Genomic DNA, 17439 nt, shown 5'->3' on the forward strand with positions numbered 1-17439 from the left:
ATAATAATAATATATTATTAAATTAGAAAAATATGATGGCGATGAGCCCCCAGTTTACAGAGTGAGTGTGTCAAACACGTTTAGGAGAGCTCAGGACAGCTCTCCCAGCAGCTCCCTGCATTTCCAGCCTGTCACACTCAGGACTCTAGAGGGCACCCGCAGTAAAAAATAAACACAGAAAAGCAAGAATTCCCCAAAACCGTGTGCTCAGAAGCAATGCTCAATAAACACACTTTTATAAGCACGTTTAGCTTTCCCAGCACGACTATCTCAGAGTTCCTTCCAGTGGTAAAATATTTATTACCTGGGATTCCACTGCAAATGCTTGGCCTTGTTTAAGTAATAAATCTTCTTTTCCTGGATTTTCAAAGCAAACAGTGTTTAGGCTGTGGTTAAAAACAGGAACACAATCACAAGAACACTGATTTTCCTGCCCAGCTTTATTCTGGTCACTGGGGTCATGCCAGGCTGAAGGCTGGTGTTCAAGTACTTGTTATTAAAACAACTTCTACTTAATTAATCCCCACAGGAAGCCTGGCCAAAGCCCTCCAAAGGAGGAGGACACAAGTGGTTTGCCAGGCTGGGTTCTGTCCTGCAGAAGGGGCAGGGCTGGCAGCTTGCCCAGCTGATGGCTGCTCGTGACCTCAGCAGGGAGAGCATCCCCTGCACTCCCCATCCAGGACTCCTCCTGCCAGGCAGCCAAACACTCCAAATACCACTGAATCTGTCAAGAGCCCTTGTGTGACACAAGGGCAAGGCAGGTCTGCAGCTGGGCTGGATGCAGGAGGCTGGGAAAGGGTTCATCCCTCACACGAGTGGGAGCCCAGGTGCTGTGCTGAAGGCAGAGCTGTTCCACTCCGGCTCTGACTGACACAGCTGCTGCTCCCCAGGCAGGCAGGGGCACTGCTCAGCCTGCAGGGATGGACAGGGCAGCTCCTCTGGGAGCATGGACCCTGCTCAGCTGGCTGTTCCTGGGAGCAGAGGGCACAGCAGGCTCCCCATGTCCCAGGGCCAGCACTCCTGGGAGATGGAGCTGCTGGCAGCTCCCACAAACACAGCTCTGCAGGCAGGGCTCAGGGCTGGGCAGCTCCCACAAACACAGCTCTGCTCACAGGGCTCAGGGCTGGGCAGCTCCCACAAACACAGCTCTGCAGGCAGGGCTCAGGGCTGGGCAGCTCCCACAAACACAGCTCTGCAGGCAGGGCTCAGGGCTGGGCACGAGGCCTGCCTGCATTTCAGACCAGCAAGAGATGACCAAAAGCCCCCTTTTATCCCTGTATTCCAACACCCCATCATGCACAGCAAGCTTTAACAACTAACTGTACTCACTGTTTCCAAAGTTACCTCCAGACCCCGCAGAGTCACCCTAAAATCAAAGGGCAAGAAACAAAAGTAAGGCTGAAAATTCATTTCACATTTCTGCTCTATGTTAAACCAGGGGTGAAGGGGCAGGGAAAGCTTTTGCAATGAGATAACCATTCAACAGTTTCAGCAATTTAACATGCTGAAGTACTTCCTACTGTAAATATCAATTGCTATATCCCATTTCAAATCACTCAACATACTTCATAATACTTGAGTTTAGCTTTGAGAGCTTCAATAGTCCTTAAACTTTCTTCCTGCTGCTTTTCCTTGGTAGTCAGGATTTTCTTCAACTCATCTTTCTGAAAGAGAAGGAGTGCCACATAGCCAAAGCCACAAGAATGGACAGAGTTACTTGAAAGACCTCAAGGAACTTTTAAAGAGTTTAGACAGAACTTCAACCAAGATCAGCACCCAAAGAATCCCTAATTTTTTGCTTCTGGAGTTCTTCTTCAAGACTGCTCCTCTAAAGGAGAAGTCTTGAAGAATGAGTCAAGAATATGCACCAAAATAACCTGCTACTGTTTAATTAATTCATATTTGTTAGTCTTGCACTACTGAAAGTCACTACAGAGATGCTTAATATTATCAGTGTGCTCCATATCCTAAGTGAGCTTTAAAGGAGCCATGGGAAGGATAATTATTTGTAGTTACAGAGATGCTGTGCAGCTGCATAAACGGATCCAGAGCAGTAGATGCTTCACTTGGCATTTTTAGGTAGCTTTTAAGGAGTGTATTTAAAACTGCAGAGGAAATAAAAGAGAGAGCTGCTCCCCCTACTCCCCAGTGCTGTTACACCTGCAGGTGACACATCCTACCTCATTCTCAAGATCATCTGCAAACATTTGCTCCTGCAAAAATGACAAAAAAAATCCCCCCCAAATCATTTTCTCAATGATGTTTAAGGGGCTCACACACAGTTCATCAGCTGACAAATGCACCCCAGCTTCTAATGCTCCCCTTCCAATTTCCATCCAGCTTTATTGCTTGTTTCCTATTTCTCTAGCCAGGAGTTAAGGGTGTCTGTCAGAGCAATGTCTGAGAACTGGAATATCTCCTGTTTTCCAGCTCAGGCACTACTGAGGCAGCCAAGTGCAGCTTTTCAGAAGAACTTTGTTGATTTGGGGAAGTGGCTATTAAGAAATTTGTTTTATAAAGGCAATGCTTAAAACAGGAGTTCAGACAAGCCACTGACTGCACTAAGAAATATTCTTTCTATCCATGGGCTACATTTAGGAGGAGCTGCATAAATGTACCTCTACAAAAATACAGCAAAGAAACAGCCTCCACAAAGCAAAAAAAAACAACAGAAAATCCTCTTTATGTTGTCTTTCTACTGATCACAATTAGACCTCCAAAAGGAGGGAAATTTTTTTAAAATCAACGTTTCAAATTTGGGTGAGAAACTTTTGTTGCAAACTTTTGGCTTTGTTTTCCTGCCAATTGAAGGTTTTTTTTTTCTCTGTGCTTGCACTTGCAGTAACAGCTGGAAAGTCAGCTGATGACAAAGCCCTGCCACACACCACCCACATTTAATGGAGAGATGAAGTTCAGTCTCCAAATTGCAGCACTCCAGAGCAGCCCATGGCTCAGCTGCACTGGGGGCACAGCCACAAATGCTGCTGCCCAAATGTCTGGGTGTCAGGGAAGGACATTGCACCAGCTTCCTCACAACTCAGGTGCAACTACAAGACCAAAGGCTTTTCCAGCAGACAATGGGGACACACATTGCAGTAATTCCCAGGAAAGCAGATCCTAACCCCATGGGCCTTCCTGTCAGCCCCAGGTGGCTGCTCAGCTTTCCAGGCAGGCATTCCAAGCCTTGGTTTACCTCAGTGAGCTGCAGCTGTAGCCCACTGATTCTGTCCAGCAGCATCCTCTGCTCCTCCTGCACTTCCCTCATTCGATCCTTCAGATCTTGGTTTTCCAGCTCCAAGTCCTTAAAAGTAAAATATGAAATTTAAAAACAAAAATGAACATCTCCCCACACTACATACACATTGGGAAAGGTAAAGACTCAACAGCTACTGAGCACTCCAAGCCCTGCCTCGCCTTGTGAAAACTGCAATGACAAGGGAATGAGATGGGAAAATTAATGCTGGTTAGTGGAACAACTATGACACAGATTATTTTTAGTATGACACAAACATACATCTCTTGAGAATGTTAAAAAAGTAAATCTTCCTCATTTGTGACTGATTTTACTGCAGAGGCAGAAGGTTAAGAGGTAGGAAAGGTTAAGACAGGGACACTTTATTGCCCAAAAAACATGCAGATTTTTCCTGAAAAAAGTTTACAGCTCATCTGCATAATTGCCACACTGCACATCACGCAATTAGGTTCCAAGCAAGCAGCAGTACATGGCCTTTGCTGATGGATCATTAGTGCTCACTGCAGCAGCCCAGCCTGCCTTTAGTGCCTGCGCCTCGTTACCCCAGTGGGAACGCACAGGATGCTCCCTGCCCACCCACCTGAGTGCTGGGCTCCTTCTGGAACAGCTGCAGCTCCTCCTGTGCTCCATAGCCCCGGCCCCACTTCTGGGACACGCTGGAGACCTGTCAGTGCAGCAGGAGAGCATTCCCTTAGATCCCTGTGCCACCCCACCTCCCCAGCTCCCACTGGGACAGGGCCCCCCCCACCTCAGCCCCCCACAAACGATCCCCTCTCAACCCCTCACTGACAAATGGCTTCACCAAGTACCTTTTGCTCAGCCTGCCCTCTCTTGATGCTGTCTCTTCCTAAAAAAGCACCACAAAAACAAGGAGTTACAAAAGGCATTTTCTTCAGATTCATGCAACAACCTGACACATTCAGCCAATTCCATCCCCTTTCCACCCTGGGAGGGCATTTCAAAAAATAGCTCACCACACCCCCAGCTAATCAAACATGGAAACACCCACAAGGTTTTCTATAAAATAAAGGCTATTTATTGCTATAAATAAGGGTAAATAACTCCCATGATCAATACTGTTAAGCCCTTGAGGCATCAGAGCCTGCAACCCTCTTAAAAGCTTTGCAAAACCACACAACCCCAAAACTGTCCCTCCCCTCCCAAACAGGTCCTTTGTGCTCAAAGGACCACAGCTGCCCTCCCCAACAGCCCCTGGGGCCACAGGAGCAGGGACACACTCCCACCCCAAGGCAGGTGCTGTAGGTTCCTCCTACCTCTGCTGGAGTCCTCAACGGCAGCTTTTATTAAAGCCAAAATGTCAATATTGTCCCCAATCCTGGCATAGTAAGCACAGTCATGGCCAAGGCCATCAGTCAAACCAACATCAGCACCATTCCTGAGCAACACCTCCACGGCATCCTTGCAGCCATATTCACAGCCCAACATTAGGGCAGTCCTGGCATGGGGAGAGAGAGGGGGTTGAGAGACCCGGGGACCCCACAGAGCATCACTCACAGAGCCAGCCCTGGAACAAACATGTCTGACCTCAGAAACCTCAGCCAAGGCCCCTTCCCTCTGCCCACAGAGGAAACAGCTTTCCAAAGTCACTCGGCGATGTTTAAATATTTGTGCAAAAGCAAACAAAGCCACCATAATAACAGCATTTCTACAAAACCAGCACAGACTTGCTGCCTTTGAAAGCCACCCAGTGTTTGGAGAACTCCCATGACTCTGGTTTCCTCTACCAGATACAAATCTCAAGAGACACAACAAACACCAGGCAAGGAGTTTAGACAAGGTTTGGAGAGGGGGTGCCTGGGAGCTCGGGCAGAGCTTCCCCAAACACCCCCAGCTGCAGGACGTGCAGTGAGGGTAGCCAGGCTTTGTCCCACAGCAGCCTCATATCATGGAGGAATTCTCCAAGAAATCACTGGCCAAAGCAGCAGCTACAAACAGAACCCAGGAACAAACAGTTCCAGGTCCCTTGGGAGCTCCACTGGACTCAGGACTTCTTGCCAGAGAACCCCTTCTGCCATGGCCCATTGATCCCAAAGGCTGCTTGGGACAGAAAAACCCTCTAAAGAACCAAGTGCAGGTTCCCTGCTGGCAAGAACAAGTCTGGGAATATTTTGGATGCCAGCAGGAGCAGGAAAAAAGGCCAGGTGTTGAATTGGCAGATCCACTCGTGAACTGACTCCCAGGTTCTCCTGCCCCAGACTGAGCCAAGGGGCGGCCTTCGCCCAGGGGCCAGCAGGAGCCCAGCAGTGCCCTGCAGGCCTTACCTGCTCTGCTTGTCCCTGGCATTGACGTCGGCCCCCCTGTCGATGAGCAGCTGGCACACCGCGGGGCGACACATCTGCGTGGCCAGCACCAGCGGTGTCCTCCCGTCCTGGGGGACACAGGGGACAGCGTGAGGCCAGGGAGGAGCCAGAGGGGGCCAGCAGCTCCCTGGGCGCAGCAGGGAGGAGCAGGAGGAGGGGGAGGCAGCCCCTTACCCCGTCCTTGGAGTTGACGGCGGCGCCGTGGTCGCAGAGCAGCTGGATGCTGGCGGAGCAGTCCGACATGGCTGGGGACAGAGCAGGACACAGGGAGGGGACACGGGCAGGGAGGGGACCTCGTGCTGTGCCAGCAGCCTGGGGAGGGCCCAGGCACAGCCCTGGGGGTGTGTGTTTCACCAAAACCCCCCGGGCTGAGCTAAGGCTGAGCGGGCTGCAGGGCTCAGCTCTCACACCGCCCACAGCAATCACACACTGCTGTGCAGCACAGGGAGGCTGCAGGAACCACCCACAGCAACTAAACACTGCTGCGCCAGGCACTGCAGCGCAGGCAGGCTGCAGGAAACCCAGAGCAAAGGCTCTTCACCCACCCCCAGCACTGCCCCAAAACTCTGCTCGTGACGCTGGAACATTTTACTCAACTTCATCTCAGACCTCCAAGCTCTGTAACACTGTTAATGTTCATTATTGAGGACAAATGTCATGACAATATAAAATACTCCCTCCTACTACCTAGCCACCAAAATTAAAAGAGAAGGATTCAGTCCATTCTGGAAGTAAATCCATTAATTAAATCTTTGTTTCCATACAGTTACCAGCAAAGCAAAGCTCTTCACCTGCATCATGAAGAGCAGTTCTTCCCTGGAGATCCACATTCTCTGTCGGACAATTGTACTGTTAAAATAAATAATCCCAGTTACCAATCAGAATCCAGACTGCATTTACAGCATCAGGTGTTTGAGCTTTAAATTAAAGCAATTAAACGTGATTTAAGTAAAAAAGATGCACAGGAATTGCCCAATTCATTAGACTTTTCACAGATAATGAGCCTTTATATCTGCATGGAGACATGCATCAATTAAAAGTTTAAAAGAACCCATTCAAAATAACAAAAAAAAAAAAAGGAAAAAATCAAACGAGCATACACTGCCCAGGGATAAATGAAGAAAAAACAAACATCACACAAACCTAAGACAACCCTCAAACACTGTTTCATTAATGAGAGTTTGTGGCTATAAATGCCACAATGCTTGAAGCAAACACTACTCTGGGGCAGCCAGTGTTGCTGTTTCTGAACTGCATTCAGACAGGGAACAGCAAAGACACTTTAAAAGACACTCAGCCCCATTTTCTTCAAGAACCACAAACTACAACTTGATTTGACAGTCCATGAAAAGATTAAAATAAAAAGTTTACTTTAGCCCTCTTTCAGTCCCAACCTGGTATTTAACATGAAAAGGTCTTTTCCCCGTGACTCTTAAAAATTAATCTGATTGGTTAAGAAAGAAACCCCATATCCCAGTTTTGAGCCAGTGTTTGTAAAGCCACCTTTCCCCCCTCAATGTAAGAGCTGTGAGAGACAAGCTGTATTTTCAGTACCTGCAAGAGCTTCTGCAAGCACAAAGCATGGCCATACTTGGCAGCCAAGTGCAGGGCGTTTCTGCCTGGAAACAGAGAACAGCAGCTCAGGGTTTGGGGCAGTGAATTCCTGAGGAGTAATCCCAGCATTTTAGATCCAACAGTCCCTGTGTGCCAGTCCCTGCAGATCTGTGCTGAGACATCTCCTCTCTACATCTCACTTTGTTACAGTTTATTTGTGAAATTAATCTCAAAATACTGCATCTGACTCCACACAAGGATTTAAAAAATCAACTCTCCCATAAGAGGAGGAGGCCAAGTTATCTCTGTAAATTTTCTTATTCTCAGCTTCATATTAAACCTATTAAATTCTGAGTAACAACCTGAAAGTTAGCACCTGTTTTTAACTGTCTCTTCCATAAGACCTTGCACAGACTCTGCTACCACTCAAGGAAATCTGGAAGGTTCTGAGCTCCTGAGGCTCAGCTGGGCACACAAACACCTCCCACAACATTCCACAGGATCCTCACCTCGAGTTCATTTAAAACTGCTCTTATCCTACTGTTCCTACCCAGAAATGCTGATCTCACCAGCGAGTCTGGAGCACATTATAAACACAATTATGGCAGCACAAACCCACATTCCTTAAGTTCTGCTGCATTCATGAATTCCATGACAGGCCAGTTTCCTCAAGACCAGCAACAAGCCACACAAATAATTTGGTTTTTACCAGCTACAGAAAGAAGGAAGAGCTATCCTGTGGTCCAGCTTAACTCCCAGCTGGGAGCATTTCCAGGCTGCCCTTTCAGGGCCTGTGAGGAACCCACCTGCAGCATCAGTGGCTGTGATATCAACTCCGTGCACCAGGATGGTGTTCAAGCAATCCAGGTTTCCCTTTGATGCTACAACATGGAATCTAAAAACAAAAAAAAAAAAAGAGAAAATGCCTTGCTTAGGCACAGCTGGTTTGTACACAGAAATGGCAATATTGGCCAGGAAAGCCAAAGCAGCAGGGAGCTGCTACAGGGGCCAGCTCTGGACAGCAGCCAGAGTTAAGGGTTCTGCAAACATTACTTCAAGGAACAAGGCAAATTTCCTGAGAAACAATCATTATTTACCTGGATCAGTGAACCAAGTGAAATACCAGTGGGGTTTCAGTTTCTCTCTAATACTCAAACCTGGCAAGAGCAAGTCTTTAAACACTCATCCCCACTCGAAGTGAAGATTGTTTGGGAGTTTCCCTTTCCAGCCAGCTGGGCTCCAGCTTAGTGGAGCTAGATTCACATGGGGCATTACACAGATTTCTGTACCCAAAAAGAGCAGCAGGAGGATGATTTTCACACTCTAGAGCAGGAGGATGATTTTCAGCAGCCCCCCAGCACCACTCCCGAGCTCTGGAAGTCACTTACGCGGATCTCCCCTCCACGTCCAGCTTGGTGGGACTGACCCCCTTCTTGGCCAGGATGGATGAAACCTTCTCCACATCGCCCCTCTCAGCTGCCTTCATTAGCCTGTCATCGTACTTGCTCCAGTCTGGGTTCAGCTGGGGGACAGAGGCACAGATGTGAGTTTGTGGAGCACCAGGATCCACCGGGGCTGAGCCACGACAAAATCCAAAACTGGGTTACAAACAGCGCTGCACCCACCAGGATGTTTGGGGCTATTTGTGCAACAGCCCTGTCACTGTTGTTGGCATTGAATGTGCAGAGCTCTGGGACAGCCTGGTTAAGCCACTTTGGTCCTAAAGGAGACCTTTAGGATCAAATTTCTTTGGTTTTCCTCATTCTGTTTCAGTTTGTCTTTGTTCAGTTGTAATATTCTGACAACAAATGGATGCACTACAAATACACTCCAGGACATGGCTTTTCCTGGCTGTGCCAGACTGTTCAGTGGGTCATAAATTAGCTAAGCGTGATGTTCAAGGGAAGAACAGCTACTGACTGAGCTGCAGAAGGAAGAAATTCAAAGTTGATAGTTTGGAATTGCCTGCAGTTCCCAAAGCACCGTGGAGGGCAGAGAAAGCCCAAGCCAGTTATAAATAGACCACCAGCACCCAGCCCCAGACAGCCCTCACCCCCACTCCTCTCTTGTTTACTTCAAACTTAGAATTTCAGGCCCCAGGCCAAGCCTCCCATCCCAAAATGCAGAGCTTCATCTCTTCCCTGCCAAACCACCCCTCTGGATGGCTCAGGGCTTTTCAGGAAACTGCTCTGGGACAGAAACCTCACATCCATGCTGGACACTGATGACTGGATATCCAAGGAGCTTTTAAGGGAAGAACAAAGCTTCCAAAGGAGCATTTTCCTCAAAACAGGAGTATAACGTTCAAATCTAACTCTGCACAGCAAAAGAATTTGCAGGTAAGGGTGAGACACAAGCAGCCTGTGGGTGCATGAAGTTACTTTTCATTGTGGGTCAGAAATTCCTCACAACATGAAGAACATTAACCAGGAAACCCCAGGCCAGGGTTTGTTTAAGTAAAAGAGGGCACACAAAAGAGAGCAACCCCAAAAATCCACTGCCACCACCTGCATCTGCAGTGACTTGTAAAAGGGAGCTGCACTCATGATCAGAGGAGGCAGAGGGGATCCATCAATCCATACAAACATCTCCAAGGGGTGTCAGAGGATGATTCCACACTGTTCAGTGGTACCCAGGACAAGAAGCAATGGCCAGAAACTAAAACACAAGAATTTCCACCTCAACATGAGGAAGAACTTCATTCCACAGAGGGGCAGAGCCCTGGAGAGGCTGGATTCCCTCTCTGGAGACATCCCCACCCCACCCGGCCACGTTCTGTGTCACCTGCTCCAGGTGAGCCTGCCTGTGCAGGGGGCTGGCCTGGAGGATCTCCAGAGGGCCCTTCCAGCCCTGACAGCTCTGGGTGATAATCTTCACTCTGCTTGCCCACAATAAACAAGATTACTGTAATCATGAAGGCTTAGCAGCAGCTAACCCAGTCCAGCCCTGCTACAAGTGACAGGAGTAATAAAAATAGAGCACTAATGAAATTAGCACCAGTGCTGCCGGGCTGAGGTGCAGCACTGACTCATCAATCAATTAACACATCCATTAGCCCGAAAGCCAAGGCAGCCCGGCCTGAGAAGTCACTGTGCTGGTGACATCACCAGTGCCATGTCTTCCCCAGCTTGGACAGGCTGCCCTGCAAAGCCACCTCCTCGTGCAAGGCTCAGCTTTTCACTCAAATACCTTGGAGACTGTGCACACACAGCATCACACCCTGTGCTCCCGAAATTCTCCTGGTGCCTTCCCATCCCTACAGGACAGAGATCTCACCCTGGGGGCTCACACGGCGGTGGGATTGCTGGGTTGCACCTCTGCAGCTGATACCTGCCAGCACAACTCACCCCAATGGACAGAAAATCCCCCCAAATCCTCCCCAGCCAGTCCCTGCTCCCATTTCATCAAAGTTCTGATTAACAGAAGCATTACTTTAAAAAACCCAACACTTCAGTCATTTGTATCTACGGCCTGTGGTGCCCTAAGTTTAAAAGGGGATGGAGGGACAGGACACAGGGAATCATTCCCACTGCCAGAGGGCAGGGATGGATGGGATAATGGGAAGGAATTCCTGGCTGTGAGGGTGGGCAGGCCCTGGCACAGGTGCCCAGAGCAGCTGGGGCTGCCCTGGATCCCTGGCAGTGCCCAAGGCCAGGCTGGACACTGGAGCAGCCTGGGATGGTGGAAGGTGTCCCTGCCCATGGCAGGTTGAAGACTGGGATGAGCTTTAGGATCCCTTCCAACCCAAACCATTCCATGATTAAATCATTATTTATTTAACACATTTCACACTTAGGGAAGATTCCTCGCAGGAGGAGTTGCTAAGGAGATACAACACTCGTCAATTAAACAGAATTACTACACCCCATTTGCGCTACCCAAGCTTGCACATTTTGCAGCTGTAAATTCCTGCCAGGATATGAAAGCCCAGCTAGAGCTCCAAGATACCTACTGTGTCCTTGGCTGCACAAGAGAACCAACAAATCATGCTGAACTCGAGGTGCCAGGAGCCACCAGCCTGGTCACATCCGCTCACGGCGAGGAACCGCTGTCCTGCGCCGCCCGCGGCTCCTCCTGCTCCATCCTCACTTAGCTCGGCTCCCCGAGGGTGCTCTCCCCATCCTCAGCATCATCCTCAGCCTTCATCACTCTGGGACACTCAGAGGAGCGCGCGGCCGTGCTGCCCAGAGCCGTGCTCAGTGCCGGACAGACGGACGGACGGACGGCGCTCAGGGAAATACCGCCCAGACCCCAGGAGCTGTAAACAACACGCAGGCAGCCTCGCCAGCCCGATCTATTTTCTGATAAGGCACTACTTGATAGGCAGGCGATAGAAAGCAATAGCTATTAATACATTCCCGGCGTGCCCGCGCCCTGAGTCACGGCGCTGGGAGTGAGCTCAGGGGCCAGGCACGTCCCCAGCCCCGCAGACAGGCAAGCAAGCGCTCTCTGGAAATGACAAACACGCTCCTCCTCACGGCCACCGGGCACCCCCACGGGGGAAGGTCGCTCTCGGCACCACTAATAACACAGCAGGACTGAAATACTCCCAGCAGTAATTCCTCCCCCGTTCCGCCGCGCCGCAAAGCTGTAAGCAGACTCAGGCTCAGACTTCAGACAGCTACAACCGCCGAGCAGATGGAATGCGTGATCCTATTTTGACAGAAATGTAACCCATTTTAAATTAGAAAACACACATGCCTCTGCTTTAAAAAAATTCTCCTTTTACAGCACTGAAACCCTTTCTGAATAAAACCTGGTTTCAGCTTACTGCTGCTGCCAGTCTGTCTCCCAACATGTGAAACGAGAGGAGTCACAGAGGCTGTGAAAACATTAAACAGACAGCACAATGATTAACAGGAGGGAGATGGAGAATCCCCTTTCACAAGTTTTAAATTTAAATGGAGATCTCCCAAGTGCCATATTTAGAGGAGTAGGTCAACAAGACAAGCAATGCACTGTTTTGTCTGCAGGAGAGAAACCTGGTCCGGGGCCAGGAAAACCACTTACACTCACCCTGGAGGACACACTCCAGAGGCTGCAAGTAGCCTAATAAATGGATCTTCTCAGCAGAGAATTTTAAAATCAATCGCTCAGATTTGGGCAAATTCTCTCTTTCCCAGTCAGTTCTGAACAGTCCCCTGTGTGAGCACCAGCCTTTGCCCCACAGCACCAACATTCCCCAAAGAATGTCCCAAGTCCTCTCTGCAATTAGCATCCATGTGACAAAGCCACTCCAAAAAAGTGCAGGGACTGTGTTGTCTTCTGACCACAACCAAGTCTGTCTCCTCAAGCTAAAAATGGATATTTTTTGGGGGGGAAAATAAATACACGTCCCAGGTGGCAGCAACAGAAAAGCCCCACTTGACCAAAATCAGTTTGGTGAGAAATGTAGGTAAGACTGTGGCTCCCAGGTGTTCATCCCAAAGGTTTTCCTTGTCTCCACCTCATCTGCCTGCAGACTTTCCTCGTGTCTCCTGAGCTGCGCTCATCCTGCAGGCCCTTTATGCTGCAGATCCTCCTGAGACAGCCCTGACCACAAGATTTAGGATTGCTAAATCACATTCCCCAGCCAGGCACAGAGCAGCATCCATGGCTCCATCAGCACCGAGCAGCTTCAGGAAACACAAACCCCAGGGATTAAACCTTCTCCAGGGCAGCTCAACCCAGAGAGCTCAAAGGCACCAACATGCTCTTTAGAGTACCTGAAATGTACAGCCTAATTCGGACTTTTTTCCCCAAAATTAAGACCAGGAATGTCATCAGATCCCAGCAGTGCAGATCTCTGGAGGTGCTACATCCCCCTCCACCCCACAGATGCCTGGCCAAGGCTGACACTGCCCATTCTGGGTTAACACACGTGTTTTCCCAAGCCCAGCCTGCCAGGAACCCTGCCCAGCTCCGTGTCTCCCGAGATGAGAGCAGCCCACCTCCCTGCTGGGCTGGCACCACAGGCAGCCTGGCTGCTGCACACAGACACCAGGGCAGAGACAGAACACAGACTCCTGCCCCACGTGCCCTCCCAGCTCCCAGCCAGCGACAAACCTCCTGAGCTGAAAGGATTGATTTCCCCAGGGACTCCTCGAGTCCAGGTGAGCTCTGAGCATCCTCCACACCCTCTGTACAACTTCAGAGCACGGAGGGACAGCACAAGGGGCAATGGCCTCCCTCAGGAAGAGAGGAGCTTTAGGTGGGTTTGGAGGAAATTCCTTCCTGGCAGGGTGGGCAGCCCTGGCACAGGTGCCCAGAGCAGCTGGGGCTGCCCCTGCATCCCTGGCAGTGCCCAAGGCCAGGCTGGACGGGGCTTGGAGCACCTGGGACAGTGGAAGGTGTCCCTGCCATGGCAGGGGTGGCACTGGGTGAGCTCTAGGGTCACCTAACCCAGCTCAGAAATACCAGCTGTAACTCAAAGCAGCTCCTAAGCCCTTCACAGCGAGCTGGGATAAAGCTGTGAAAGTGAGCCCAGCTCGTGCCACCACGGGGCCAGGCTGATCCTGTCCCCAGCACTGCCCAGCAGGGACACAGCCCCTGTAATGCCATTAGTGGGTGACATAAGCACACAGGAGAGCAGAGAGCTCCGGGGACACTGCCAGCACCAACACAGCACAGCTCAAAGCTCTCAGTGGCCCTTCACAGAACCCCAGGAGCAGCTGGAAGGGATTTAAATCCCACCCAGTGCCACCCCTGCCATGGCTGGGACACTCCCACTGTCCCAGGTGCTCCTGCCCCAGTGTCCAGCCTGGCCTGGGACACTGCCAGGGATCCAGGGACCTCACTCCCTCCCAAGGAGGAATCTCCTCCCAGAATCCAATCCAAAGCAGCCCTTTCAGAGCCAGGGCAGGCTCACACACCCGCCAGGCCCCACACTTTGAGTCCCTGCTCTTTCTCCAGAGGGCAGAGTACGTTTGTCATCAAACCCAGCGCGGGGACAGACACACCCTGCCCTTTCAATGGCACAAAGTGATAAAGGCTTTTGAAGTGCTTCGATTTGTTTTAAAACTGCACTGACAGAATGAAAGGATAAGTTAGATTAGAAAACTGCTTTTTAAAAATGTTTCCCAGGTGCAGCTTTCCCTGCAGTGCAAGGGCCCTTCACTAAACCCATCTCTCCTGAAGAATTTGGCTCACCTGTCTGAAAAAATACTGCACATAGTGGGTTAAAGCCCACTGGGGCGAGCAGAAATGGCATTTTGTATTTTACAGGCATATCTTACTTCCCAGGACACGTCTGTCCCCACGTGTAAAGGCTCTGGAGTGCCAGACTGCAGGAGTGAGATGTGGGTTTAGTCTGTGCAAGGGAAAACCAGACACAGCCTGAACACAGGGCTCTTCTTTCACCCTGCACCTTCCCACAGTGCGCACTTTGTGTTACCACCTCATTCACCAAAAATCCCCCAGAATAAAAAAGCCATTGAATGCCACAAAGTGGGCAAGGCTTAGCTCAAAACGGGATAAAAATCAGCAGTTCCCTTAGGCCTGCTCTGGTTTGGCATCGTGCTGAAAACACTCCTGTCAAAGACTCACCTGAACAGCTGTGCCTGGTGTGCTCAAACGAACTGCAGCCTGTCGTTAATGCAGGTAACAGTGTCCTAGCAAACAGCGTAAAGCAGGCAACTACATCTCCTCAGAAACACTCCTGATTTTACCCTGCTCCTCCCAAGTCAGCATGTCCCACCAAGATCAATTCATTAAGAATCAAGAAAATTCAAAATGACTTCTAGCTCTGTTACGTGTCAAAAAATCCTCTCAAAATGAACATTTCCTGCTGCAAGGAGTGAGAGGTGCCCCACAGCAGTGCCAGTTTCTCTCTTCCAGGCTGAGCCAGGGGAAAATCCACCAGCAGCAGCCACAAGAGCTCAGGGGCTACACTGGAAGTGCCAAAGGATTCTGCCTACAATCCCTGCAGGAGGCAAAGCCAGCTCAAAGAACTAAAAACAGTCCCAGTTTTGTTCTGAAACAACTTTCTCATATCTCATGGCCAACACAAAACTCCAGAGCACTTTACTGATAAAACAGCCTGAGAGTGCCAGCCTCGAGGCACAGCCTGACCTGGACACCAAGAGAAGTGATCAGAGCTGCTGGGGCTCTGCATGTCCCAGCTCTGCTGAGGACATCCCTGGTACCTGGGGCCAGACTCACACCAGGAACATCACACCTGGGTAAAGGGGAGCCCTGCCAGCCCAGCTCCTGCTGCAGCCTGGCTTCACCCCACAGGAGAAATACTTCCCCTTTAAACAGGAGCAGGGGCAGAGTGCAGCTGCCTGTGGGAGCAGCACAGCTCCTGCCTGCCCAGGGCTCCATCAGCTGGAATTTCTGAGCTCTCAGGCAGGGCCCCATTGATCTGTGTGCTGCCATTCATTAAAGCATCAGGAGATGTCAGGGGGGATGAAACCTGGTGTGAGTGCTGCACCCAGCACAGGGACCAGCCCCGAGCACAGGGCAAGGGAGCAGCAAACCCCAGCCCTGGTCAGCCAGCAGTGAGTGGTGCAAGCAGGATCAGCCTCAGATGTCCCAGCATGTGCTTGCTAGCATTAATATTTAAATACTGACAAAGTACTCCAGAAGTTGCTTCTACACCAAAGGTCATGTGAACTCCAAGCAGATAAGCACAGAGCTTATCTGTGTAATTATGTCTGCACATCAGCTCAGGATACTGAACTCCCAGGCCTGCACTGAACCTCCAGTCTTTGAAATATTTCTAATTGCTACATTCCAAAGCGATAAAGCATTAACTCTCCTTTCTACGGAGCCTGAAAATTACAATGCACCTGTAAACAGGCTGCACCACAAAGCTTCTGCTGCACCACAAATTGCCTGTTGTGTTTCTACAGCTTCACCCCACAAACAAGCTCTAATTCCACTTAACTAAATGCAAATGAATCACAAAGAGATTTTTTTTCCAAGAACAAACACATTAGCACGAGCCTGAATAAAGCTTCCTGGAACCAAACTTGCTCCAAGGAACAACCCCAGCCAGGCCAGGAATGACATTGGAATATTACAATGCTGTGGGTGCTGGAGGATGCCGTGGCAAAGTCACCTCAGGGAGTGGGGACAGGACAGAACTGCTCCAGCCAGAGCAGCAGCAGCACTGGAAAATTCTGCTGATGGGTCAGGGCACTGGGATGAGCCTGGCTGACAAACTGCTCTGTGTCCTTGCACAGGGCAGAGTCAGGACACAGCGCCACAAAAAGTCTTGTTCGTGTACTAACTCCCCTGTGCCCCCAGCAGCACCAGGCTCTTCTTCTGTAAATGATCTTGAACCTTTAAAGGGTTAAAATTAGGTGATCAAACACCTGGTTTTCACTTCACCCCTTCGGTTACTAATGTGCATTTGCCAGCACACTGGGGCTATAAATCACTGCTACCACTGATGCTGCTGCACATCCAGCAAGAGGCGCTGCTGATGAATTAGCAAATCCCAGCAGCATCCTTCATTGCCGTGACAGAAGGGTCAGCCCAGAGCAGGAGGTGGTACCTGCCCTCTCTGCTGCTGACGGGGCAGGAGCAGATGTTTCATGTGCATTGGGTCACCCCACAGAGCTGCACTCCTGCCGTCCCAGAGGAAAACTCATCCACTTAACAGAGCTGGGCAGCATCCACAGGGAAAGAAGTGTTGACACAACCTTGAACAAGCTCAGCTGTCACTGACTCCAGAGCTTGTTCAGATATTCATTTAATAATCACAGCTCATTGTAGCAGGGCAAGAGCTCAGGTGTCCCTTTGTTCCTTGCACAATGGTTTCCGCTAATTATACGGCAGGTTTGGTTTCTCTTAATTAAACAAAACCCAGCACCACTTTTCCCAGGGGAGAAAGGATTGGTAGTTTTCACGTGGTTTTGTATCTGCCCGTCCCCATCACCTCCCCCAGGTGATGCCCCATCAGCAGGTGAGGACCATCATCACCTCCAGGTGAGGCCTCATCACCTCCTGCACCTGATCCCCATCACCTCCCCCCGGTGATGCCCATCAGCAGGTGAGCCCCATCACCTCCTCTAGGTGAGGACCATCACCCCCTCCCCCAGGTGAGGACCATCATCACCTCCCCCAGGCGAGGACCATCCCCATCACCTCCCCCAGGTGATGCCCCATCAGCAGGTGAGGACCATCATCACCTCCTCCAGGTGAGGCCTCATCACCTCCTGCACCTGATCCCCATCACCTCCCCCCGGTGATGCCCATCAGCAGGTGAGCCCCATCACCTCCTCTAGGTGAGGACCATCACCCCCTCCCCCAGGTGAGGACCATCAGCAGGTGAGGACCACCAGGAGCCCCACTGGTGGTTTCCCAGTAACTCCAGGTGCCCCTTCC

At 50.4% G+C, this 17439-nt stretch overlaps 1 protein-coding gene across 2 annotated transcripts in view; it reads right to left on the reverse strand.

Moving 5' to 3' along the window:
- Positions 1–14698, reverse strand: part of UACA (uveal autoantigen with coiled-coil domains and ankyrin repeats) — a 22162-nt gene extending 7464 nt beyond the window's left edge. Inside the window, exons 1-14 of one of the 2 annotated variants that reach the window (XM_031059694.1) lie at positions 14653–14698; positions 8517–8650; positions 7935–8023; positions 7129–7193; positions 6366–6423; positions 5749–5819; positions 5536–5642; positions 4528–4709; positions 4063–4100; positions 3834–3917; positions 3194–3301; positions 1566–1664; positions 1330–1366; positions 305–357 (exon numbers count right to left, since the gene is read on the reverse strand). In XM_031059694.1, coding sequence (XP_030915554.1) covers positions 305–357; positions 1330–1366; positions 1566–1664; positions 3194–3301; positions 3834–3917; positions 4063–4100; positions 4528–4709; positions 5536–5642; positions 5749–5819; positions 6366–6423; positions 7129–7193; positions 7935–8023; positions 8517–8614 — 1089 coding nt within the window. In that variant the 5' untranslated portion in view covers positions 8615–8650; positions 14653–14698. Of the gene's footprint in view, positions 1–304; positions 358–1329; positions 1367–1565; positions 1665–3193; positions 3302–3833; positions 3918–4062; positions 4101–4527; positions 4710–5535; positions 5643–5748; positions 5820–6365; positions 6424–7128; positions 7194–7934; positions 8024–8516; positions 8651–11080; positions 11232–14652 lie in introns of those variants that run through there. The other variant, XM_031059693.1, reaches the window with a different exon arrangement.
- Positions 14699–17439: the final 2741 nt, after the last annotated feature.

This window comes from Geospiza fortis, unplaced genomic scaffold, assembly GCF_000277835.1.
Source record: "Geospiza fortis unplaced genomic scaffold, GeoFor_1.0 scaffold2, whole genome shotgun sequence".
NCBI classification, from domain to species: Eukaryota; Metazoa; Chordata; class Aves; order Passeriformes; family Thraupidae; genus Geospiza; species Geospiza fortis.